At 41.2% G+C, this 26,545-nt stretch overlaps 1 protein-coding gene across 1 annotated transcript in view; it reads left to right on the top strand.

Annotated features, from left to right (window-relative positions):
- The window catches only part of STK32C (serine/threonine kinase 32C), a 176,007-nt gene that overhangs the window by 137,121 nt on the left and 12,341 nt on the right, over window positions 1-26,545 (top strand). The window contains exons 3-8 of the mRNA XM_018553679.1: window positions 4,619-4,770; window positions 8,400-8,573; window positions 9,751-9,788; window positions 11,461-11,550; window positions 17,031-17,134; window positions 18,551-18,667. Of these exons, the coding sequence (XP_018409181.1) occupies window positions 4,619-4,770; window positions 8,400-8,573; window positions 9,751-9,788; window positions 11,461-11,550; window positions 17,031-17,134; window positions 18,551-18,667 (675 nt within the window). The remainder of the gene's footprint in view (window positions 1-4,618; window positions 4,771-8,399; window positions 8,574-9,750; window positions 9,789-11,460; window positions 11,551-17,030; window positions 17,135-18,550; window positions 18,668-26,545) is intronic.

Here is a 26,545-nt window from a genome sequence, read left to right on the forward strand (position 1 = left end):
TCTCCTCTGCCAAGATGGCCACCTCCACACAGATACACAGTGGGGAGCAAGTCATTGGAATTCAGTAATGCAGAAAAGAAGCTGTAGGGAGACCACAGGGAATACGGGTGACTTGTAATTTGCCCTCTGCTTGTCTTTTAGTGACAACTCCCATAGTACATGTCCATTTGAACCCTGCTTCTATTTCCTCCTTTTATAGGAAAACTGGTGATTTTCAAAGCTTTTCCTGACATTTCTGATATCAGGACAGATGCAGAAGAATCAGTAAAAAACACATGGCACTTTGGAAAGCTTTGTTTTGGATAAAAAAACATATTGCTTACTTGTGTCCATACCAGTGCTGGGAGTTTCTTTTACAGTGCAAATTCCTATTTGCCATTATTTTTGAAACGGAGTAGAATGTAATTGTTTTTTCTGAATTAAAAGATTACAGAACAGATAAAAGCATGTAAAGGAACGAGAAATACGGCCTTATTTTATATCTAATGAAATGTGCTTGCCAATCATCCCATTCATTACTGTGGCTGGAACCATACTCATGTGGAGGTCTGGGGCTGCCATGAGTACAGTCCATAAGATTAAATGGATTAAGTAGCGTGGGTGCGCAGTAGGAGCTGGATACATCCAAGTCTTTTTTCATTTACAGGCTGTGCAGCTCTAGGCAGGGATCCATAGTAAAGATCTTCAGAGTGGGACTAAAAGGTAAGTATTTAGATATAAGGTTTCCACTGTTTGGTGTGGGGGAAAGAATAAAAGGAGAACTTAATTGAAAGTGAAGTTTTCCAGGAAGGCTTGGTACTTCTCCTTAGAGTTGTAACTTGTGGATATTCACCTTGGGAGGAGAGATTATAATACTTTCCCAACCACAGATCACAACCTATTTTAGCCAAGATACAGCCATTATTTTGTACCATGTCCCGTGTAAAGGTCATGTTGCACGGAACAACAGCATGCTGGTAAAATTCAATGACTGTAGAAGCCTGATTCAGACTTTTATGTGGCAGTCTCCGATGCTGCCCACACCTAGTGTCACCTCTACACCTCTCCTCTCCTACCCCCTGTTACTTTTCTACTTTGGGCACCAGCCCACAAGTCCTGTTTGATACATTTACCCCTAGAAGGACAGGCAATTGAAATCCATACCTGTATAGGCAGGTGTGCTACATTTATTTTCCAGAAACTGTAATGTGCCCAGCCCTTGATCTTACTATGGAGAACGATGCAGCATCACTTGAATATTGCCTAAGAACTGTATTGAAAGTACAACAGCTCTCATTTTGGGGGATGGGGTGAAATGCTTATTGAACAAGCCCCAGGGCTTACACTTATGTAGTCTTTTCCATTTAATTTCAGTTAAGTGGCACACTTAATCAATCCAAGTACTGGAAGAAGAATCCATTACAAAAAAATTAACATTATTCTGCAGTCAATAATGAAATATAAGCAATAATGGCTTTTAAATGCTTTATTTATAAATTAACTCTTTTTTCACTTGCAGGAGCTAAAATTCTGGTTACAAAATATACAAGAATACTGTCCAAGCAATCTCATTTCTCCTTGGTCTATTCAATAGATGGGTGGCCCCAGACAGAGTGAAGGACAGGTGGATAGCTGGACTCTTACTGGTTTTACCTCTGCTTATGGATTTTTATTATGGTATGATCAGTATGGTTAGTCTGGGTATGGAAGAAAGGCAAGTACATGTTGCCGGAGGGGGCTAAATTAAAGCTTACAGCGATCAAATTTTGTTTAAGTGGTTTAAAGAATAAGAACACTTTTAGACAAAGTGCACCTATTCTTTTTGCCCCCCTCCCCTGACCCCAAAGTTCCCACCTTCCACAGATCTATACTTACTGGGACCCAAGAGCCGCTGCTCTGCTGTTTGTTGAAATCCAGCACTGCAGGTTTCCCTCTCCTGACCACGTCCGTCTCCCAGCTCGGAGATGGCCTCATGGAAATCTATGGGGCTATAATGTGCAGGTGTGGCAAGCAGAAGGAGCATCCCAGCGCTGGATGTAAAAATAATGGAACAGTGCCTTGGATCTTGGTCAGTACGGATCTAAAGTGGGGGAGAAGGGTGGAAAATTTTAGGTCAGGGCGGGGGACAAAAAGGATATGTACACGTTGTTTTAAAATGCATTTATCCTTGAAACTATTTTGCAAGAAAATTAAATTAAAAACCTGTTGCTGTAACTTCTAAAACAGCATTAGCTGAAGTTGGGCTTTTATTGGCTTTATTGTTTGTTTCTTACTTAAAATCATTTTAAAACAGTATGTCCATCTAAGAGTACCCTCACTTCAGAGTGGCAATGTGCCCTGACCCTGACTGTCCATCTAAGAGTACCCTGACTGTAGAGTGGCAATGCTGCCGTGTGATTTCACTTCAGGACAAACAGTGTTGTCTCCCTGTTACGGGAAGTGGAAGAAAAACATATTTAGTGCCAAGATCAAGTAATAAAGCTATATTACAGGGGAACAGGAGAGGGCTTAGAAAACCAAAACATTTTGTGTTATTGCTAGTGACAAACGTATATCATATATACATAAACATCATATGTATATTTTTTTTATTTTGCTTATAATTACAGCCACTGCTGCATGTGATTGGGCTTTTTGCTGTTAAATACGTGTAATGAGAGCACAGCTGGAGCAAGTGGAGGTAATGAAATATAAAATGAGACAAGGGACAGAAGCACAAGTGGCAGCTTCATTTGCATGTATACTTTAGGTGGCCTGTGAGTTCCTGATATAGGTGGAGTGGTGTGCAAATATATGGAGCACCAATTACAAAGTGGGTCATCAGAGCTGTATGTCTGCTGGTGCTTGGTCCATATTATCATGCATTCTTACTGTTCATATTTTTTGGTAATTGTGTAAGGATGTTTTCTACTCCAGTAATTATAGCTTATCATCATAAGTCACTCAGGTTACTCCATACCAACAGCTTCAGGCTAAAGATCTCCTTTCTTCCCCCCTGAGTGCATATACAGGTGCATTGGAAGCCAGTACACTGTGTACCTTTGCTCCTTTCCAATTAATTTACTGACAGAATGTTTTATCGCCGCCTTGCAGTGTAAAACCCATCTTAAGTATCTGTCAGTGTATAATAATGAATGTTTTTTTCGATGAACTAACCTTCTCAATTGTTTTGTGCACAGCGGTCTGGAGGAATGATATTTCTCGAAGTACATTCTTCATGAGCACCTCCAGTGATGAATGCTGGCTCCTTCCTGAGTGCTAGTCATTCACATTCAAGGTTTTTTTAATTGTATTTTTTTTTCCTTCTGAAATATTAAACGACTAGCTGAGAGAAGACAAAAGAAGATGCTATTTTTTTTAAAGTATTGCAGATGATAGCAAAATACTTTATGTGTAAAGATGCAGTTTAATCTGCTTATTTTGCTCTCCATGGTTCCTTCGTTCCTCCCTTATCAATGTGCTAATGACATTTTAAATAAAACCTTTTCATTAAATACCTTATTTTAGAACCAGTGATGTTATCATTAGGTCTATAGTATCATCAGGTACTTGATTGTCCCTCTGTTGCACTAGCAAAGCTCCCTGCGTGCACCACCTGGCACTCCCAAATACCCTTCCACAATACACTGATTAGTGCTGTACAACCTATTTCCACACATGGATGCAATCTTATGTGCACAGGAAGGTGGTGTCTGCCGAAGGCTGGGCACACACCTTACAACCATCGCAAGACTTTTGTCTTGCGATGGTTGTAAGGTACTTAAAAAAACATACGATCTGCCTATCTTGCATAGGCAGATCGTACTTCCGATGACCGCAATGCCGAATGGGCAGTGTGTGCTTGCGGCTTTTATCTCACGAATATGCTACACACCCGCCGAACATCGTACGATGCTCGGCGGGCTTGCAAACATGTTCGTAAGTTTAAAATTGTGCGACCTTACAGTAGTAGAGGTCGCACGGCTTTCACACACCTTACGATAATCGTACGATCGCGGGATTTCCCGCGATTATCGTACGATTATCGTAAGGTGTGTGGGGACCTTAAGGCTGCCCATACACCTTGCGATCATCTGATGACACTTTTCGTCCAATGATTGAACCATCGTACGATTTTCGTACGGCGCCCCATCCTGCCCCGATTATCGCAAGGTTGGATCAGTGGTAATTAGAAGAAGGCACCTGGACAAATTGCGGTGATCAACCGCACGTATTTTCGTCTGCGCTTGTGCAGTGTAGACCATGCGAATTTTGACATCACCAACCTTGCGAAAATCGTCAGATCGACCGAAGTTTTCTATCCTACCGGTTAGTCAAAAGTCGATCAATTGTACAGTATTTGCAGTTGTACACTGCCCATCAACCTTACGAATATCGGACGAAAACGCGATCGCATACGAAAATCGGCGGATAGTCGTAAGGTGTATGGGCACCTTAAGTCTAAGGGTGGGCGCTTATGCAAATCCTGACTTTTCTTCGCATTGCCTATTATTGCAAGAAATTGCTAATGTATCTCTAGAACGATCTCCTGAAAGATTCAGTACAATACTTCATAATACGTTGCCACTTTTCTTTGAATCTGAGAATTACCATTTGTTAGCTTAGTAATCCATTCCCTTTCTTTCGAATATCATTGCAGGTCTGCATTGTTCAGAAAAAAGACACCGAGACAATGTACGCCATGAAGTACATGAATAAACAGCAGTGCATCGAGCGGGACGAAGTACGCAACGTGTTCCGGGAGTTGGAGATCCTGCAGGAAATTGAACATGTCTTTTTAGTTAATCTTTGGTTAGTCAGTTCCTTTTAACTTCTGACTTTGTTCTGTTAAAGCAGAATTATGAACTGCTTCTAGCTCACATCTTTTTCCAGGTAACTGGGAGATAGACAAGGACATTTGTTCTCACTCAGTTATGTATTTAAGCTCATAGTACACTTGGTCTGTCTATCTAGAAATAATTGCCTCGCTTTTACATCCTGGCTTTTAATTTGTGCAGCTGGCTATTAACCAAGTTCCTATGCATATCCTTATCCGTGTGTGCTGCCTCGCTCATTCACCTAGGTTGAGAAAGGCTGTCATAGAGCGCATAATGGATGCCTCAAATGCAATCACAAACATAGGGGACTATTTGAAAACAAATTGCATAGCTATTCATTCAGTGAAACTGCATGTACATTCATTCTGTGCTAATTAACCAGCTTGGAGAATGAAGCAAAATTGAATGTTCTTAGTGTAATTTTATCTTCTGGTTGAATGTTCTTCATATATTATGGCCAGTAATAAATTGGCAAAATACCATGTTATGGTCACTAGATGGAGATGAGGATCATAGGAAATCAATACATCTTAGTAACAAGAGATACAATGTAACAATTCCAAAGGGAATTAACAGATGAATGTAACCATAGCTACTAGAGGGAATGCATGCACATGCAGGTTCACTGAACAGATTTTTAATAAAAAGACCCTGAAATAGTGTTACATAATAGATTATATATCATGCTTTTTGTTATGGTTATAACAGCAAGAAGAGTGAGAATTTTCCTTCTGCAGCACCAATATGACTCTGTGGAATCAGGAGATGCAAGGAATCAGTCAACCAGAAAATATCCTTATTTTAATTTATGTGTTAGGTGGACGAACCCTTTAAATTTTAGTTTAACCTTTAAGACTCCTTTAAATCAATATGTTACTCATTTTTAGAAGCTTAATGTCATGGTATGAATCAATGTAGTATCAATATATTGATATGAGAATCTCATTACATATGTAGTGAGCGAAATATAGTTGCTGACTTTTATTACCTCTTTTCGAAAATACTAGTTCAATTGCTACTTGTGGCTTTAGTATTTTCCAGAAACCTGGAGCAGGCATACATCAAGGGGTTTATGTAGCACCTCTAGATGGGTATGACGAGTATGGGAATTCCATCGCCATCTAGGCGCACTAGTGTCTGCAGTCAGGCAAACAGCATTTTTAGATAAAGGTCACCGATGTCAGCCTTCATATTCTTCTCAGTACATCTACTTTCTGAAAATAAATGACTGCACATACCCATAGGCATGCACACAGGGTGTGCCAGGTGTGCCAAAGATCTCTCTGTGACCAGCTCAGTGATACAGAGCGCAGCAGCACTTGGCACTTACATTCCTCACATAACAGCCACAGTCTTCCATGAGAAAGCTGCAAAGGAGCATGGCTGTGGCTTCCCAGGCTCCCCATCCAACCAGGAAGCCTGCAGGTGGTCCAGGCTCCTGCAGGCTCCCTGCTTCCTTACTGCACTCCTGCTAGAAGAGGAAAGGGATAGTTGAAGCGATGGGAATCCGGGATGCTTCGGGTCTGTGTATTTGTACTTTTGTGCTTTCCCCCTAAATACAATAGGCTGTGCATGCCTATGCACATCCCTCCCTTCATCGATTGAACGCTACTGCAAAACGCACAGGCCAAGGCAAGCATGGCAAATAACACTGTGAATGATGTGGCTTATCACAGCCTTCCAGATAGAGCACTGCTGTTATGTACTTTTTAAATAAAGTTTTAGAATACAATTTTTAGATATAAAAGTAAATGAATCCCGTTCAAGCAAATGGCATGTCATTGATCGATAGCTTGTTTCCTTTTTTATGTTCCGACATTAAATTTTATTGCATGTTTTATGACGATGCTGTGAAGGTTTGTGAGTCTCTAAACCCACACAAAAAAATAACCTTGGAAATGGCGGCAGATGTGCACATTTATGTCTGTAAATAAAAGCTGCTTTATTGCTGCCTTGGATGGAGATGGGTGCAGTGTGTGCTGCCTCAGTTTTTTTTTCTAAGTGCTTAAAGAACAACTGAAGGAAATACTGTATGTGAAATCAATTTGTGACCAACTAATGTCCTCCATGGAAAGTCAGAAAGTCTGCTAAATTCATCTTGAGTTCTGCATTATCATTTGTAGCCATCAGGCTTTTTTTACATTTTTCCTGGGTGGCAGTGTTGCCTCATGTTACATAATAGCCCACAGTGTAATTTCTGCAACCTCCCTCTCCAGGAAACCAGGGAACACTTGTCTTGTATTTTTCTGGGTTTACATTCAGTGCAGTGGAAATCAAAGATAATTTGGAAACCAGAGAGGCAGACAGCTATAAAACTTGAGTGATGGGGATAGTTGCAGCATAGATGGTGAGCGATGTCCCTCCAGACAAAGAGCACTGACTTGACAATACATAAGTACAAAATGGCAATCCTGATAATACATGGGCAACAAACAAGCAGTCATTACAAAACGTGGACTGCAAACAGGCAGTTGTTACAATACATAGGCCAAAAATAGGCAATCGTTTCAATATGGGGGCAACAAATGGGCAATTATAACAATACATGAACAATGACAATGACAGTGCCATTAGTGCTGTGACGTCCAGTTCGGTCTGTTCTGGGTGAGACATTCCCCCTGCCTGCCCCAGCCCCATCCACAGAGCTCAAGCCTCTAACAGAAACTAGAGGCTGTTGCAGCTCTGGCCTCACTATGTTAGGTTACACAAGCAGTGGGGAAGCCCGCTGCTGCGTAACCTAACTTAGCTGTCAAAAGCCGGATGCGGTGCCACCTGTAATTAGCAGGCAGCGATCCGTCCATGACAGGTTACACAGCGGGCAGGCTTTCCCTGCTGCGCAATCTGTTACATGCCACTCTGAATGGAGACAAAGTTGTCAGCTTCAGACTTGAAGCTGACAGCTTTTTCCTCTACAATACTCGGTGAGGCTCTGCGTCACCTGCCTCCCCATACCACACGTCCCTGCATAAGTGACAATACCTGGAAACAAATCTGTCTCCCTCGACTCTACCTTCCCTTTACATCAGGTTTCTAGGAAGCATCATATATGACTATCCTGACTGTAGCTTTCGTAGTGTTATAATGGTACGCTGCTGTTTGAGGATAGGGGTTTGGAGAGCAGGAATGTCAGGAAGAGTTCATACAGAGGTACAGTTAAGATTCTGTCTTTTGGGTAAAGCCACTGTATTGCATAGATGATGTAGACAAAATCAATTAATGAAAAGAAGATAGTTGACATGAAACAGCTTTATTTTATTTTTGCTGGAATGCCCCTTTATTGTGCTTAGCATACAGCAGGTAGGCAAACTTCAACCCTCCAGCTGTTGTGGAACTGCAAGTTCCATGAGGCAGTGCAAGACTCCGACAGCCACAGGCATGGCTCTCAGGGGCAGATGCATGACTGCATTTGTAGATTCACCACAGCTGGAGGACCGAAGTATGTTTGCCCCTAGAAGAAAGTAATATTTACAATGATTCATTGTTCTCATAATCTCTTATGCAGTTTACTGGAAGACTCAAACATTTTCTCCTAACAAAAGCAGTCAATCAGGTGTTCCACCAATAACAACAAAAAGTCACTATTACTGTTTTCCTGTCTTCCAGGTATTCCTTCCAGGATGAAGAGGACATGTTTATGGTTGTAGACTTACTCTTGGGTGGAGATCTTCGATATCATCTACAGCAAAATGTCCAGTTTACAGAGGAGACAGCTAAGCTGTACATATGTGAAATGGCTCTAGCTTTAGACTACTTAAGAAGTCAACATATAATTCATCGGTAATGTCAGATGAGTATTCTGGGATTTAATAATATAACGCCAAGAGCAATACTTGACAGGGATCAACATCGCCTTATCAGAAATCAGCTTTCAACTTCCTGGGGTGGTCAGCATAATTAAAACTGATTTCTGATGGGGTGATGTGGTTTTATGGCTTACCTTCACTCTTTGCACAATATTACTAAACAAGAACCAAAATACTAATATATGCTGTACCATAGCAGACAGAGTTACAGTCTGGCTTTATTCTGGACATACTGCATCATCTTGCTTTCCCATAGGCCTCAGGTCTGGAGCCCATGGGAACGTCTTGTGTGACTGTATTCCATTTTCTCTAAAGTGCCTTGCAGTGTGAATGGAACTATATGTAGGAACGCTTTCCTCTTTGGAAAAGAACCCTAGAACTCAGAGCAGATGGAACATAAATGCATAGAAATACATATCCTTATTTCTATATTAAGGGCTGCATCAATGTATAGGTAATGCTGCACAATATTCAGTTTGAGTATCAGGAGGTGGGCCCACCAATGACCAGGTTGGTTGGATTTTTCCATTCAGCCAGTTGACGTCTTTGGAGATGAATAACCTGGAGATCATGGTTACTGTCTCTTACATTGTAAAAGGGAGGTCCATAGACAGAATATTGGATGTGCATGTCTGTTGTATGGAAAGTCATTTGAGGGGCTGATTATTTAGTTATTAATTTAACTTACCAAACTCGTTCTTTGGTAAGTCTTAAAACCTGAATAAAGAAAACGCTTAAGCAGCAGACAGTGATCTTGATCTACATAGTTTACAATGAACTGGGGATTAGGGTTGCCACCTTTTTTTCAAGCGAAATCCGAACACTCTAGCGACACACCCACAATTTTTTGGGAGAATGATGCATGGCTTATTTATATGTAAATAGCGCCACCCATTCATATGTAAATATCACAGTTGAGACTATTTTCAGTGGGGGGCCAGGAGCCCCTATCTTAATTTTGTTTGCCCCTGTCTGCCTGACATATTGTGACCGGGTGTCTGCTGCCATGAAACCCGGACACAGCATTCAAAACCCGGACTGTCCGGGTGAATCCTGGACAGGTGGTAACCCTAGTAGGGATGTGAATATTAGGGATATAGTAAAAGCCTCAATATGTCAAATGTTAAAACCTAACTTTCAATGTGTTACAGAGATGTAAAGCCAGACAACATCCTCCTTGATGAACAAGGTGAGCAAAGGAAGCCACGTGCCTTGCTTTACACACTGTCTAGTGACACTTGAAGGTGTCTTGTTATTGTGTGAATTAACAGTGTTTGTGTTAATGATGTGGTTTTCATGTGCCTCACTAAAATATATAAGTGATTCACAAAGAACAACAAAGCAAATCTCTCAATAGTTGCACATCACATAAAAGGCCATATCAGGCCACCTGTTCCAGCCATCTAGATCAGTGGTCTCCAAGCTGTGGGCCCACGGGCTGGATATGACCCTTTGCTGGCATTTAACTGGTCCTGGGTGGCCTATTCCTTTTAAAGACACCAACAGTTGGACACAATTCCTCCCAATGACACCAACAATTGGGCACTATTTTTCCCACTGACACCAACAATTGTGCACTATTTTTCCCACTGACACCAATGATGGGGCACAATTTCTCCCTCTGACACAAATAGTAGGACAGCATTCCTCCCACTACCAACAACAATGTGGCATCATTTCTGCTACTAACCCCAGCAATGGGGCACAGTTTCTCCTTCAGACATGATTGATAGGGCACTATTCCTCGCACTGATACCAACAATGGGCCACTATTGTTCCTCATACTGATCACCGGCACTAGGTGTTTTTTGTTTTTTTGCTCCCTCTGAACATTGAGGCTGGGCCTGGGACCCCTGATCTAGCTATTGAGAAATTGAACCTTATTTATCAGTGTGCCTGAAAGAAGACCAGACACTGATATACCGTACGTAGCTAGGCATGCCATAAGACAGCTGTAGGTAGATGCCTGGGGCAGCAAGATTAAAACAAATAGCTGACTGCCTTCAGGCAAGTAATATAACATGAATAATAAAATGTATAACTGAACTCCAGGAAGACGACTAAATACACCACCATTGAAATAGATACAATGTATGGAAGCTGTTTTTTCCCTACCCCAATGTCCCCAATGTATGGGAGCCTGGTCAATTCCCTGCCCCTAGCTTGTGATTACACAGGGAAGAAAAAGCAGCAGCACGTGGTGAGTCATTTATCTGCCCAATCTGCTCTCTCCTTCTTTCAGAATGTTCATTGCAAGCTCACTATTCCTCCCTCTTGCAGTCTGAAAGCTGTTGTGCATGGGATTACAAGAGACTGATACTTAATCAAATTCCTGGCTTACACTAGCAACAATTATAAATACATTACATAGTTTTAATCAATTGCCTAACGCATAACTGCATTCATTGGTGTTTTTTTTTATATCTGCATGGAGTTCTGCTTTGAACTTGTGCTTAGGTCAACCTTATTACTAAATACCACTCTGCCAATAGCAGTTAATCTGACTCCTTTTCAGCAAAATTATGATTGGACATAAATTGGTGCTGCAGGGAGCATGGCCAGTTTTCTTTCCTCTATCTTTTATGCATAAATACTGTCAGTAATGTTATGTCCTTGTTCTGAATTACACAGCTACTTGAACATCTTCACTCCTCATTTCTTTTGCCTCACCATTATTCTAAATTGCAGCTGCATAATTTTCACAGTCTGCTATTTCAGCTTGTACTTTGTCATCCCTTTGGCATTTTAAGTCCATTGCCCTCCAAATAATGTTGTGGGGTTCTGAATAGCTAGAGGCATGATAATATTATAAGAGTGTACCTCATTCCTTGTCTAAGAACTTGTTCTATCCTATTCCTCAGGCCATGCTCATCTAACGGACTTCAATGTGGCGACCATAATCAAAGATGGTGAAAGAGCTACTGCATTAGCTGGAACCAAACCATACATGGGTAAGGAAATGCAGACAATGTACTTTTGATGATCAGATCTGTCCAGAGCAGGGATTCTGCTCTGAACCATTTCTGGGTGGGCAGTCCTGTATAGACGAGCGGCTATAGGAATGCGGGCTCATATTAATGGAATTCCGCATTATGAGGCAGTTAAACAAATCTGTAGCTACTTTCTAAATACATTACATGCTATGCAAGACTTTTTAAGCACTTTTCGTGAAACCCTTCAATGCTCGACATGAAGATTCCCTATGTATGCTATGGTGGAAGTTCACACTTGAGTTGCTGTTTATTGCAGCAAAGAACTCCAGGAGCTTTTTAAGGGCTTGATTGTGCATTTTTTTTATCCCATAGACCTCAATAGAAGTGCTTGAGAGCACACAATACAAGCATTTTACCGCATTTGTTGCACGTTTTATAACCTAACCACTAGTCCCTTTTTCCTGGTAACCCTAGAGCTTGTAGCAAGCATGATCCTTCTCACTGGATGTTAAAGAGTGTATAAGACTGGTGAGGTTAAGAACCATTCTATTTGACCCCATATGACTTGCAGCTGCTGCCATGAAGGATATCATAGTGGACATGTCTTAAGATAGCTCTGATAGCACAACAACAGATCATGGCACTGCACAGAAACACCAGGAAGCCAATAACAAGAGGATGAGGACTATTGATGTCATAGAAAAACTGCTTCACATGCGCTTAAGAGCACATAAAAAAAAGCATTGAATATGCTTCAAAGACGTATGTAAAACTCTAAAATAAATGCTCCAAATACACTTGAAGAAGCTCAAGCTCACCTAGGCTTGGGCTCTGTCGCTGACCTGAACCTGTTGAATCTTGATTGCTAGCATTTGGAGCGACATCTCTCTGCCTCAGCTACAGAGGGAGAGATTCCATGGGGACAAACAGGCAGCATTTTAGCGATCCTGCTGCTGGTTATTTCCACAAAATACCAGCAGAAGGAACGCCAGCGACAGAGTTCTCCCTCTGACATCGACCATACACTTATAGCTCCCTTGTGTAAAAGTGTCACACCTTCTTTATGGACTATTCACACTTTACCATTTTTTTCCCAGCAGTTTCACATTAAATAAAGTGTGTCAGAGTTGCTGCCAGTTGTCAGGCATGGAGTTTTCATTGCTACAGAATTATCAAGAACTAGCGTTGAAACTCACATTGAATTCAGTGCACTTCCCTGAGCCAGTTTGTTCAAGATATTTTTCATATACTCTGTAGCTCTCTGTTTACATAGCAACATGGATGTAGTTCAATCCTTTTGTGAGCCCTTTATGGCCTGTATATAACAGAGACCACCTAGCAGGAAGCATTGAACTGGAGTATTTAGATATATGCATTAATACTGCATGCCTGTCAGCTATACAGATGGATCCTTGTTCATATTAATATTGCATAGTCTGTTGATTCACTTAAAAGAAATGAGCAAGTGTTCTTTTAGAGCAAACGCTCTTTCAACTTGGCACCTCCCTGCATGTGATTACTCTTTGAAAGATTTATATTTTTGCTTTAAAGTTCTTATCATGGCATGCCTTTATAATGTACTGTATGTTGCAGCAAAGCAGAGCCTTCTTAGGCCAAAAGGTATTTACTTGCTTTATCCAGTACACATACATGAGGCTGTGTGGAGACACAGGTGTCACAGAGGCACACTGGAGTCACTGAATGACACAGGATGCTCAGAGGTCAATAGGTGATACAGGAAGTTCTCAGGTCTCTGGGTGACACAGGAAGCTTTTGAGTCACTGGCAAAACAGGATGCTCAGGGGTCCCTAGGTGACACAGGATACTTGGGGGTCACAGTATGCTCTGGAGTAACACGGGATGTTTGGGGGTTACTGGGTGAAGTAGGATGCTATGGAGTCACTGGGTTACACAGGCTTATCTAAGTCACTGGGAGACATAGGATGCTCTGGAGTCACTGGGTAACACAGGATGTTTAGAGCCACTGGGTAGCACAAGATGCTCAGGGTTCAGTGGGTGACACATGATACTTGGGAGTCACTTAGAGACACAGGATGCTCGGGAGTTACTAAGCTACATAGGATTTTTGAGGGTCACTGTTTGACTAAGGATGCTTTGGAGTCGCTGGGTGATGTAGGATGCTCTGGAGTCTCTGGGTTACACAGGGTGCTTTGGAGTCACTGGGTGACATAGGATGCTCTGGAGTTACTAGGTAACACAAGATGCGCTGGTGCTGCTGAATAACACAGGATGATCTGGGGTCACCAGATGACACAGGCTGGTGGCTGACACAGAGGACAGGAGGCATGAGAAGACTAGTAAAGTACAGCAGCAGGGGGCTTCACTTTGGCATAGCCACACTTGTGCTTGAACCAGTGGTGTAACCAGAGTTATGGGAGCCCGGGGCAGAACATTTTTTTAGCTTCGTTTAGCGGGGGCCGTGACGGCGCCCCCCCTCAGTCCTGCACCCGGGGCAAGTGCCCCGCCCCCCGGTTGTTACGCCACTGGCTTGAACGCCAAGCTGTGCATCGCTTTGCAACTTAAGGCCTTGAGCTGTCTTCTAATTGGCCGTGTCGGTGATGAATAAAACTGTTTCCTGACTGGTTGTGTGTAATAGACTGTCTGCTCCTTGGGCAAGAATTAGAAGTCATCAAATGTATTCAAAGTTAATAGGAATGATGATCACCAGCCCTCACTGTCACTATGTACGCCCTGATGAAGGGACCCTGCGTGGCCCTGAAACGTTGGCTTTGTAATACATGTGACACAGTTTTACAATAAATGAAGACGAGGATTTAAGCTCATCTTTTGAGCGCTGGTGATCTACATTGTTATTAACTTTGGATGCGCACGGCACCATCTGCGGACATCACTGCAAGTATCACTGCTAATAAAAGCATACTGGGTCCTGATTGCTGCCAGGAGTGCAGGGGGTACTCCTGGCTACCAAATCTTATCTGCAAAGGCAGCTTTGCAGGTTCACTAGATTTTTGACAATTCAAAAGGCATGTGTTACTTGCAGCAGAGATAGAACTCTGCATTTATTGCAGCTATGTATTGAATGTGTTCATGTTTATTATTTTACCCCGACATACATTTAATGAATTGCATATTCAACAAGCCAGTAAACAGAAGGCTGAGCAATGTATTCTGCTCTGCTTTTTTAATGATTCATGAATATTGAAATTAAATACATCAAATATTGTGTTTATTTATCCAGTACAAGGAGAATGCAAGCCTGGCTTAATACAGCTTTCTGCAGCTCTTACAAAACAGAGGCCACTATAGGGGTATACAGAAGATGCAATTAGCAGAAATCCATGATAAAATTGTGTATGAATGTGACTGACCTTGATAAAGAGTTCCTGCCTAATGAAGCACTGTTGGCTCAGATGGTGCTCGCTAAAATACAGTATAATAATGAGCATCCTATTGTAGCACAAAGAGCATAAACTTTATCTCTCACAGTTGTAGCGTACACTTTTATGTAAATACATAGCATCATAATTCAGAATGGACTGATTCATTTTCTTTGCATACTCATAACTTTACAGATGGCCAATTCAGAGTGCTGTAAAAGCTGAATGACAATTTTAATACTGACATGATAGTGTATGGAGGATTCTTCTTCATTTCTGTTTCTTGTGTTGACTGTAATGCCCTTTTTATATCAAGTGCTGACTTTAGGGCCTTTTGTTCACTTCAAATGGGTTTTGCATCCCCATTCAAGTCTATTGGACTGTGAAACCTGCTTCAAGCAGGTCAAATGCTGGTCAGAAGACGGTCAGCTGCTGAACTTTAGGTCAAATGCACCTGTCAATGAATTCTGAATGATCTCAGAGGCGTCCCAGACTGATGCCATTGACAAAATGCCACAACCCTGCCATGCCATTGCCAAATCCATTCTGGTGTTCTCTATTACATTGATCCACTGGGTTCAGTAATGTTTGAGTCACTGACCTGCAACAAGTAAGGATATCAGGAAAGTCAATGTAAAGTCTGATGTCCTTATTCACATACTTGTAGGTAAATGGTTGAGGACACAAAGGGGTTGATTCACTAAAGGCAAATAGGCCGTTCACTTTGCAAGGGAATTTACTCTTAGCTTAGTACATATGGCGAGAATGCCTAATCACGTACAATAGCCTAGCACATGTGGTGAGAATACCCAATCATGTACAAGGAAAACAAAAACAAACAGCATATCTGTTTATACACGATTAGATGATGGAAGTCAGCAGTGTCACCTCATTCACTGAGCTAAAGGAAAATTTGCTTGCAAAGTGAAAATCAGCTTATTTGTTTTTAATAAATCAGCCCCATAGTATGGAAGCTAGAGGGTAGAGAGAAAGAGATGTAGCAATGGCAGCCTGTTCCTCTCAGAAAAGGTATCCTTTAAGGGTCATACCAATGTGGAGCTGTAAAAGGAGTTGTAAAGTCCCTGCATACACTATCCTATTAGAACATCAGCATTGTAATAGGAATACATACTAGAGTTGTTGTTGATAATGCAATCATAGCTTACTTGAAAAAAATCCCTTTTATGTAGTGAGTGCTGCCTTCCGTCTGCCCATCACTTCCAACTACTTCCTGGATTCCCAGTGTGCTTTGCGTCTCTTTTCCTGCTGCTTGATGTGATGCAATCTTCATTTCTCAAGACTACCTGGCCCATCGTGCATTGCTTCCAGCAAGCAATGATAACGTTACATTGTCCAGATGTTGAGTTGTAGTTCAGAAGGCAGGCTCTGTGAGTTGTGATAGGAGGAAGTGCATATTCACAGGGCTGAATGAAATTGTGTCAATGCATTGAGGAAGTACATCCAATGGGCATCTTCAATAAGAAAATTTACAAACCTCTAGATCCATGTGGTTAATATGAGTGAGATAGAACTTAAGAAAATTCAACATGGAAATGCAGATTTGTGTTTAGTTTATGACCCTAGATACCCTTTAAAACATTTAAGCATAGTTTTAGTAGCTTAATCCCTGGTCCTGTCACATACAAATGAATGGGTAAATATACTGCTCATTGCATAGGGCCAAGAAGCTTACCTCTGAAATACATATGTCTGCATTGAATGCTGCTGTATGTAACTTTTATAGTAGAAAAATCCACTTGCAGTTTTATCTGCCTGCATACTGATGGATTACACTGTAAAGAGATTTAATAATCACTGTTACATTGTGACTGCTGTGCTCCAGTAAAGTCAGACACAGCTCCTAAAGGCCCTATTTCAGTGTCCCAGGCTTCAGTAAGCGAATTATCTTTATTAAACCTTGAAAAATTATAGGCAGTTCTTTGACAAAGTGCCCCGAATTAGAGCTATAGATGTATTATTTTGCAAATGTTTTAATTTGAATGTGTACAGCTGCAGTCCCAGTGAAAACGTCTGCCATAGCAGCTATGTATCCTGACTATCTGATGTGTGCGGTGCGTTGGTTTTATCAAATTTTTCATGCTATCTCTACACTCTCTAAGCTTTGTATTTTATCTGCAGCTCCAGAAATATTTCAGTCTTTTGTTAATGGAGGAACTGGCTACTCATTTGAGGTGGACTGGTGGTCATTAGGGATAATGGCCTTTGAGTTACTCCGAGGATGGGTAAGACTTTTACTTTACAGATCATTAAAATTACATGTGTGGTACCCTTAGACACCAGTTAGATGTTATCATTGTTACTAGGAAATGGTCTGGTAATTGGATGACATTAGTACATGCATGGCCCGAACATTAGATCATCTTTGTTTAGCCTTGATATTTTCAACAGCCAATATGTCTTCTGCTTAAAATACAATCAGTTTCTCTTTTCAACTTGTTCAGTTACAGAAGAACTCCAGCAGTGGTACTAACCCTTACAGTGGGGCGACCCCTGCTCGACAAGAGTTAAGTGCATTGCTAGATTCCTATTGGCTATTTCAATTTGCAATAGCCAATAGCATACTAGCTATTGCACCCGCCCACTGCTGCTGTCAATCAGCAGAGGGGACCTGCAGTTCTCCATCAGGTCCCCACTAGTGATTGACTGCAGTAGAGGGCGGGTGCAATAGCTAGTTTGCTATTGGCTATTGCAAATTGAAATCGCCAATAGGAATCTAGCAATGCATTCCTATGGCAAAATGTTTTTTAAATTTTTTTTGACGGCAGCAGAACCGCTGGCCAATAGAAAACAGTTGGGCGGAGCTAGCTGTCACTGCTAGCTCCGCAAAATTGTTTTCTATTTTTGTTGTTTTTAAACTATTTTTCTGTTCTGTTCGGTCCCACAGCCTATTCACTCACTGCTGTTCGGCATCTATAAGAATAGACCGAACAGCAGCGAGTAGCCCTTCCCGGAGATTCGGCTTAGCCGATCCAGATGTTGGATTGGCTGAGTCGAACTCCTTCTGCACTTCGGGTCGGCCGAACATGCTGAGCATGTTCAGCCGACACAAAGCCATCCGATGTACGGCTGATTTCAGCCGATATATGGCTGAAATCAGCCGTACCGACCTGAAAGGGAACAGCCGAACGGCGTTCGGCTCACTTCGCTTCAGGTCGGTCGTTCACTCGGCTGCCTACGGCAGCTTAGTGAATACACCCCTTAATCTTTACACCAGTATTCACCAATCTTAGAATTGTTATTACAAGACCAATTTTATCTACGAGCTACCTTTGGTCCGTCACTTCCCATAACACAAGGTTGAGGTAAAGATCGGTCTCTTTCCTTCTTAAACAAATCACTATTATACTATTACCCTTATCTCTTCCTATTCACCAAAATTGCAACACCTTTGAGAGATTGACTACTTTGGAGGCTCTCCACGAGTTGAGCAGCCATAGGCAACCCTCAATGTGAACTCTGAATCCCCATTAGCACAAATCCCAAATGATTTGTCCACTTGAAAGTTCCAGCACTGTCTCACATACCCTCTTCCGTGGTACAGGTATCTTCAGACTAATGAAAGTCAGGGACTTATTATTGAGTCTACCGCAATATAAAATATATCAATACATTAATTCTATTCTCTTTTTTTTTTACAGCGACCATATGACATCCATTCAAACAGTTCAGTGGAATCTCTGGTCCAGTTGTTTAGCACAATCACTGTCCAGTACTCGTCAGTCTGGTCGAAGGACATGATTGCACTGTTACGGAAGGTACAGATTTTTAAAAAATGTTTTACTATATTACAAACAGTGGAAGAAATGTGACCTTTTCTGCCTTGAGAAAGGGACCCTGCGTGGCCCCGAAACGTTGGCTTTTTTCGATTGTCGTGACACCATGGTCCAATAAAAAGGACTTATTCATCTTTAAACCTTTTGAGTGCTGGTGACCTATTTCTTCCACTGTTCGTTTTGCACGGTGCCATCCGTGGAGTTACTGCAAGCACCATCCCTGTGTACTGGCCGGGATTGCTGAAAGGTGTGCGGAGAGCACCCCCACCCTACTGTTACTATATTACAAAACTCTTTTATGTAAAACAGACAGAAATAAACGACCGCGAGTTTTATTGAAGTTATTATTGTAAATCCATACATTTTTACTATTTTTATTCGATATGGGATTTATATAGTGGCAACAAATTACAAATTGAAGATTTGTACTTACTGAGGAAAAGGTTTGATCCTCTGTAACTTTTTTATTGCTGTTTTTTATTCCATTGGCTAAGGTTCTCTTCGCTTTCTGGGTCAGTGACATTGCTCCTACCTCCTACTACTAACAAGACTTTACCAAATTCACTTTGCAAAGAATACCCAATCATGTGCAAGGAACATTTTTTAACAATTATTTTTTCTTGTACATGATTGTATGATGGAAGTCACCACATTCACTAGGCTAATAGAAATTCCCTTGCTATATGAACAGCCTGTTTGCCTTTAGTAAGTCAAACTCACTATGTCCAGAGCGTTTGGAACGTACTGGAACACAAGCCGAACGGCTCCCTGTGTTCAGAGACGGGAGGGGACGTGGCGGTGCATTGAAGTCAATGGCACTGCAGCCACACCCCCTGCCCACAGTGCCTGCACCCGAATGCATGAAACATTAGTGCCTGCGTTCTGGTCCAGTGCGATCTGCAAAAATGCTATAAGCACTATGTAAAGTAAAAATTCCCTTGCAAAGTGAACAGCCTATTTGCCTTTAGTAAATCAACCCCAAAGATCTCACGCTAGTACGCCAGTGGTCCAGGCTGCTGCTGTTATCATCCACGAGCCTTCTGACCCGGCCTGGACAAAAATCTGTTTCTATGTCCTTCATTTTCCATTCATCCTCCATCAAGATATTTGGCAGGTGCATAGGAAGAAGCCTGAGTAAGAAAGAGATGTGCAAGCGAGAGGTTCGTGACTTCTCCTGCTCCAATGGTGAAGCCCTGAGGCAATGAAATCTTGTTTATTGAGAATTGCAGCTCCTGTTTTTGGACAGCAGATAGCGAAATGCATCTGCTGCTGCAGTTGTTTGTTTTTTAATAAAGACTTCAAATATTCAAAAGATTGTTGCCATTGTTCAATTTTTGTTCATTTTAGGATACACAGAATATATTCCTCTAGAAATAATGATACATTTAATGTAGACATTGGGCAGGAATGTTGCAGCTACTGTACATCAGACAATAGAATATAAAGAGAATATATACAGGGACTGGACTACATCTCTGATTGCAGAATGCAGAAAATCATCATAATTATTACTTGATAATATTGGAGATCTTTATTTACAGTGGCACTGAACAAAGCAAGGGAAAATAAGAAACATGTACAAATATTGGTCAAACATTACAAAATAATGCTTTTTCAAAAAAAGATGAAAATGGAGTCTGACTGTATGTGCTTAGAACCAAGAAAATGGGCCAAGGGGGCAAGAAAGCTGTTTTTTCCCGTACCATAAAAATACTTTGCAGATCTTTCATTGATTCAAGCAGCTTTTGTTTGGGTTCAAGGGCCAATCCTCCTAAAACAGATATTTCATCTTATTATTATCAATGGGCTAAATAACCACATGGCTGGTTCATTTTCACAGGTTCCTTTAAGTGCTTTAAGTTAGTCATATGCTTTAAGTTGATTGTAAAAGCTTCTTCAACGACTTTGACTGAAAACACAAATCCATAGTATTAAACAGTCCACAGCAATCTGTCAACCGCAGTTTCAATCTTTTCTGGGTTTCAATTTCAGAGTTCAAAATTGCAGTGAAGATTGGTTGAAAATTGCTTTCATAACATTTGTAACACATATTTCCTACACTACTCGAAATGCCCTCTTAAAATAGCCAACTTTCATTCTATCTTAGGGGTCTATTCACGAAGCTGCCGAGGGCAGCCGAGTGAATGACCTATCTGAAGTGAAGTGAGCCGAACACTGTTCGGCTATTCACTTCAGGCTGGTACGGCTAATTTCAGCCATACATCGGCTGAAATCAGCCGTACATCGGCTTGCTTCATGTGGCTTCGGGTCAGCTGAACATGCTCAGCATGTTCAGCTGACCCGAAGTGCAGAAGAAGCGTGGACAGAAGGAGGGCGTGGACAGAAAACAGGAGAATTTGTGTGGTTTGCACTTTCTTGTTTATACTTTAGATTGTTTAGGTCTGTCCTTATATTTCATAGTTTTGGAAGATTTAAAGGGGATTGTACAGAGATTGTACAATCTGATTACATGGTATATGGTCAGTTTAAGAGAGGGGTTCCTCTCACCTTGTAGAGATTTCCTATCACCACACATACACTTTGAAGGAGTTCTACAGTCCCATTATATACTATCCTGTCATAACATCAGCATTGTACTAGGAATACATACTGTTTTTGATCCCTTTTATGTAGTGAGTGCTGCCTTACATTTGCCCATCGCTTTCACCAACTTTCTGGATTCCCAGTGTGCTTTGCATCTCCTTCTCTGCAGCTTGATGTGATGCAAACTCAAATTCTCAAGACTATATAGCCCATCATGCATTGCTTCCAGCAAGCACTGATGGTGTTACACTGTGGGCATTTCCTGTGCTCACTGTGAGAGAGGGGGGGCAGGAGTTGAGTCAAGCGGACATTGTGACAGTTGTGACACATATTCATAGGGCTGAGTGAAATGGAAGTGCATCCCATGAGCATCTTCAATAATTAAGTTTACAAACTTCGAGATCAATATGGCTATTAGGAGTGGAATATAACTTATGGAAATTCAATATAGAAATACATATTTATTTTTAGTTTTTAACCATAGACACCCTTTTTAGGTATAATGTTCAAATGCAGACTTGTTTCCTGTTAAATAGTCACCTATTTTTGGTAAAACATTTGGAATTAATCTCCTTTTTAGGACAGGTTACTATTTAGTTAACACAATTTGTTCCTGATGTTATTATTACTTGTACTATAAAGCTTTATACTTTTACTTCTTTTTTTTTTACCATGGCAATCATATCCATGAATGGAATTTTCTGCCACATTCAAAATATTTTGTATGAATATGGACATTCAATTTGAGCACAGTCTATGGCAATTTCAAGGCACGCTTCGTTTAATAAAGTGTGCACTTGATGCCTAGCTGGAAAACTTAGACTCCTGTGAAATTGGCCTTTCTAAAAGCTGAAAATAACTAGTTTGGCAATCCGTGATTGAAGCATGAAATATAGTGTTTTTGTATCCCACTGTGACACACGGCTCTGAAAGAATAGTCTGGCTTTAAAGAAAAACAAAGTGGATTTTGGATTTTTTTTTTTATTGCACAAAGCCGAGAAATGACTTGATTGGTTTAAAATTATACATGCAGTAATGGATTGCGGACAGGTGCTACCTAGAATGGATTTAGAGTTTGGGAAGATCTCATACGTATTGTACATAAATAGCATGGAGTATTGAAAAACGTGTCCTTTCTTTTGTGAAATGGACTCAAATTGAACATTATTTGGGAAATGTGGTAATTCACCAGTGACATCTACTGGTGAAAACTAAGTAGTGTAAAAGAGACTGCTTTGTCAGTTACAAATGACAACTACATCACCATTTAGGGAGCCTTTTATAAAAGAAATATGGGGCATCTTTTGCTGAGTTTCCTGTCTGGTTGACTGTCTGTCATATTTATTTCTGATTGAATTGTTTCTGAGTTGCTCCCTCTCCCACTTTGTTGTATCTCTCGCCGTCCATTTTGCCCTTCCTCTTCTATCTCTTCTTTCTCCTGTTTCTCCTTTACATTTCTTTCCCCTATTCTCTTGTCAATGAGCAGTACAGCCATTCAAGTTGAACTATCCCATAGTAGGTGGGAAACCAGTGACTTTGCTTTTTACCATTAGACTAGGTTTAGATATCGGTGATCCCGGGACACGCATGCTGCGACTGCGCGACCGTGCACGATTGCACACAGCAATTGCCACGCGGCCCCATTGATTTCAATGGGGTTATATCCACACAACAATTGCTGAAATAAAAGGTACTCTTTTTGCAACACGCACCGTACGCCTTTTTGAATCGCGATCATGCGCGATTGCATGGGTGGTAATGCGGCGGGAAACCACACAATCTGCCTGGTGCAACATGGGTGCCATTAGAAAAAAATGGCACTGCCAGTGTCATTGGCGGTGGTATGCAATTCCGTGACCGCACGGTCATCCATTAAACTTAATAAACTTAATGTGGGATTGTAGTCCATCACGAGAGCGAACTTGGATTTTTGTCACAGGGTACAGACTGAAAGCTATGGCTCCTTCGCTGAAACGAGTCAACCAATATTATACTTGTCAGTTTTTCTGGCTGCAGCTTTTTAATTTTTTTTTTAGTCTTTATTTATATCAAAGACATACACTGTGTTTGTAATACAATCAACTAGGAAAGGATAAATCGTTCTACAAAACTGGATAAGTACATGCTTTAAAGGTTCTTCGAATACTTCTCCCGACATATTAGGCCCATCCATTGCTATATACAGTATGTGAGCAATCTGGAAGGGAGCTTTTTAATCTTAATATCTGAACCAAGCTGAGTATTTAACCCAGTAGATGAAATTATAGACTGTGGTTAGTCCATGCATCCCTGTAATGTATGCTGTAAGTTCACATCCTGTTTATGCCGTCTTTTACAGAAACATACTGGACTCCACCGAGGCCCTGTAATAAAACCGTAGTATTTTCTGTCGGCACACTCAGATGTTTTATAATAATTTACAGCTTTGTAGTTTATAAATGTTCAAGTTTAGTTAGGGGTGCTCTCTATTAAAATCTGGCTTAGTGCTTAAAGGAGAACTATGGGGTCAGGGCTTTTCCCCATAGTTCTCCTCAGGGTAACGGGAGGACACAAGCTAGCGTCCTCCCGTCACCCTAGGCTCAGTATACCGCGAGCTATCTAGAGGCAGAGCCAGCTGTACCCGCCCCCTCCCCCGTCCGTTCCGCCAGTCAACGCTGGCAGATCTGAGCGGGGAGAGGGGAATCCAGCCCCTCCTCTGTCACGGCAGAGAGCCGTGACAGGATCGAGAGGTGAGCGAACCCGGTATGTGTTCGCTCACCTCCTGATCCAGTGAGCTGACCTATGACAGTCTCATTATCACAGGTCGGCTAGAACTATGAGGTGAGTGAAAAGCACTCACCTCATAGTTCTCCTTTAAAGTATATATAAAGGCACAACATTTTTTTAGTTTTGAATGGAGTTGGGAGAGGCTAGACCTTTTATTGTCTGTGTCCTTGATGGAGAGAGTCTCCCCTCTATTTGTCCTGGTGTTAATTGTCACCAAGACAGCAAGTGAGGGAAAATCCAAACATATTGAGTTGTTATCACAGCAATCCTGCTGTGTGTCCAGGACAGGAAGTAAAGGTAAATCTCCCAACTGGAATAGAGACAGCAAAAAATAACTTCATAACTTTTCTACTCTCTCCAACACTAAAACATACACTTTAACATGTCTGGCTATCTGGAGTGATTGTATGTATCACTCTGTGTACTGGTGTTCAGGACATACAAACTGTTGTGCAATATCTGACTGTCTTGGGATGATGTTGGGATGGTGAGGTAATTGAATGTAATGTCTTCTGGTGGTGAAAACAATGTTTTAGGAACAGCTACCTTTGGCATGTGGCTTTGTCTTATAGATGGTCCTTATAAATGGCAGCAAGATGCTCAGATATTTTGTAGTCAATGATTTACATAGAGCAGTCTTCCTCAAACAGGGTTCTGCAAAACCTATGGTTCCTCCTGAGGTTGCTAGGTTCCTTTAGGAATGATCAGTGGCGACTCGTTTTCCACCAACGCATGGTGGCACGTCTACATTGACTACTAAAGTTTGGGGACCCCACAATTTTGACCGTGAGTGTTTCTTTTCTCTTATCACTCATTTAATTTCAACATGATTGCTGAAAATGCTGTATTTTTAGAGCAGGAGGGTATACACTTTATTGTTTATTCTCATACTTAAAACATTCTAAAATGTATTGATCGCACTAGTATACCATGAACTGTAGGTATAATAATCATTGTTGCAGTTCTTTCCTGAGACTTGAAAAATATTTTAAGGGTTCCCCCAGAGTAAAAATTATGAGAGAGGCTGATTTCGATCTTAAAAAGTAACTTTTGGAAAGAAGCGTCACATGAAAATTTGGTGACCTTTCAAGAGACATTATCAGTATCAGGATACTGGTCTTTCAAGAAGTGTTTTGCTCAACCTTCAAGCTATGGCTTCACCAGCAACTCATCAATTGTATGCCATATAAGTATTACAGCCTGTGAGGAAGCTAGACATTCTGTCACCCAGGGAAAAGTTCTCCATCCACACACCTAGTGGCGCCCCTCCTAAAGTGGCACCTGGGAACTAACAAGACTTTACCAAATTCACTTTGCAAAGAATACCCAATCATGTGCAAGGAACATTTTTTAACAATTATTTTTTCTTGTACATGATTGTATGATGGAAGTCACCACATTCACTAGGCTAATAGAAATTCCCTTGCTATATGAACAGCCTGTTTGCCTTTAGTAAGTCAAACTCACTATGTCCAGAGCGTTTGGAACGTACTGGAACACAAGCCGAACGGCTCCCTGTGTTCAGAGACGGGAGGGGACGTGGCGGTGCATTGAAGTCAATGGCACTGCAGCCACACCCCCTGCCCACAGTGCCTGCACCCGAATGCATGAAACATTAGTGCCTGCGTTCTGGTCCAGTGCGATCTGCAAAAATGCTATAAGCACTATGTAAAGTAAAAATTCCCTTGCAAAGTGAACAGCCTATTTGCCTTTAGTAAATCAACCCCAAAGATCTCACGCTAGTACGCCAGTGGTCCAGGCTGCTGCTGTTATCATCCACGAGCCTTCTGACCCGGCCTGGACAAAAATCTGTTTCTATGTCCTTCATTTTCCATTCATCCTCCATCAAGATATTTGGCAGGTGCATAGGAAGAAGCCTGAGTAAGAAAGAGATGTGCAAGCGAGAGGTTCGTGACTTCTCCTGCTCCAATGGTGAAGCCCTGAGGCAATGAAATCTTGTTTATTGAGAATTGCAGCTCCTGTTTTTGGACAGCAGATAGCGAAATGCATCTGCTGCTGCAGTTGTTTGTTTTTTAATAAAGACTTCAAATATTCAAAAGATTGTTGCCATTGTTCAATTTTTGTTCATTTTAGGATACACAGAATATATTCCTCTAGAAATAATGATACATTTAATGTAGACATTGGGCAGGAATGTTGCAGCTACTGTACATCAGACAATAGAATATAAAGAGAATATATACAGGGACTGGACTACATCTCTGATTGCAGAATGCAGAAAATCATCATAATTATTACTTGATAATATTGGAGATCTTTATTTACAGTGGCACTGAACAAAGCAAGGGAAAATAAGAAACATGTACAAATATTGGTCAAACATTACAAAATAATGCTTTTTCAAAAAAAGATGAAAATGGAGTCTGACTGTATGTGCTTAGAACCAAGAAAATGGGCCAAGGGGGCAAGAAAGCTGTTTTTTCCCGTACCATAAAAATACTTTGCAGATCTTTCATTGATTCAAGCAGCTTTTGTTTGGGTTCAAGGGCCAATCCTCCTAAAACAGATATTTCATCTTATTATTATCAA

The sequence above is a fragment of the Nanorana parkeri genome, unplaced genomic scaffold (assembly GCF_000935625.1).
Source record: "Nanorana parkeri isolate BGI_ZX_2015 unplaced genomic scaffold, ASM93562v1 scaffold127, whole genome shotgun sequence".
Classification (NCBI taxonomy): Eukaryota; Metazoa; Chordata; class Amphibia; order Anura; family Dicroglossidae; genus Nanorana; species Nanorana parkeri.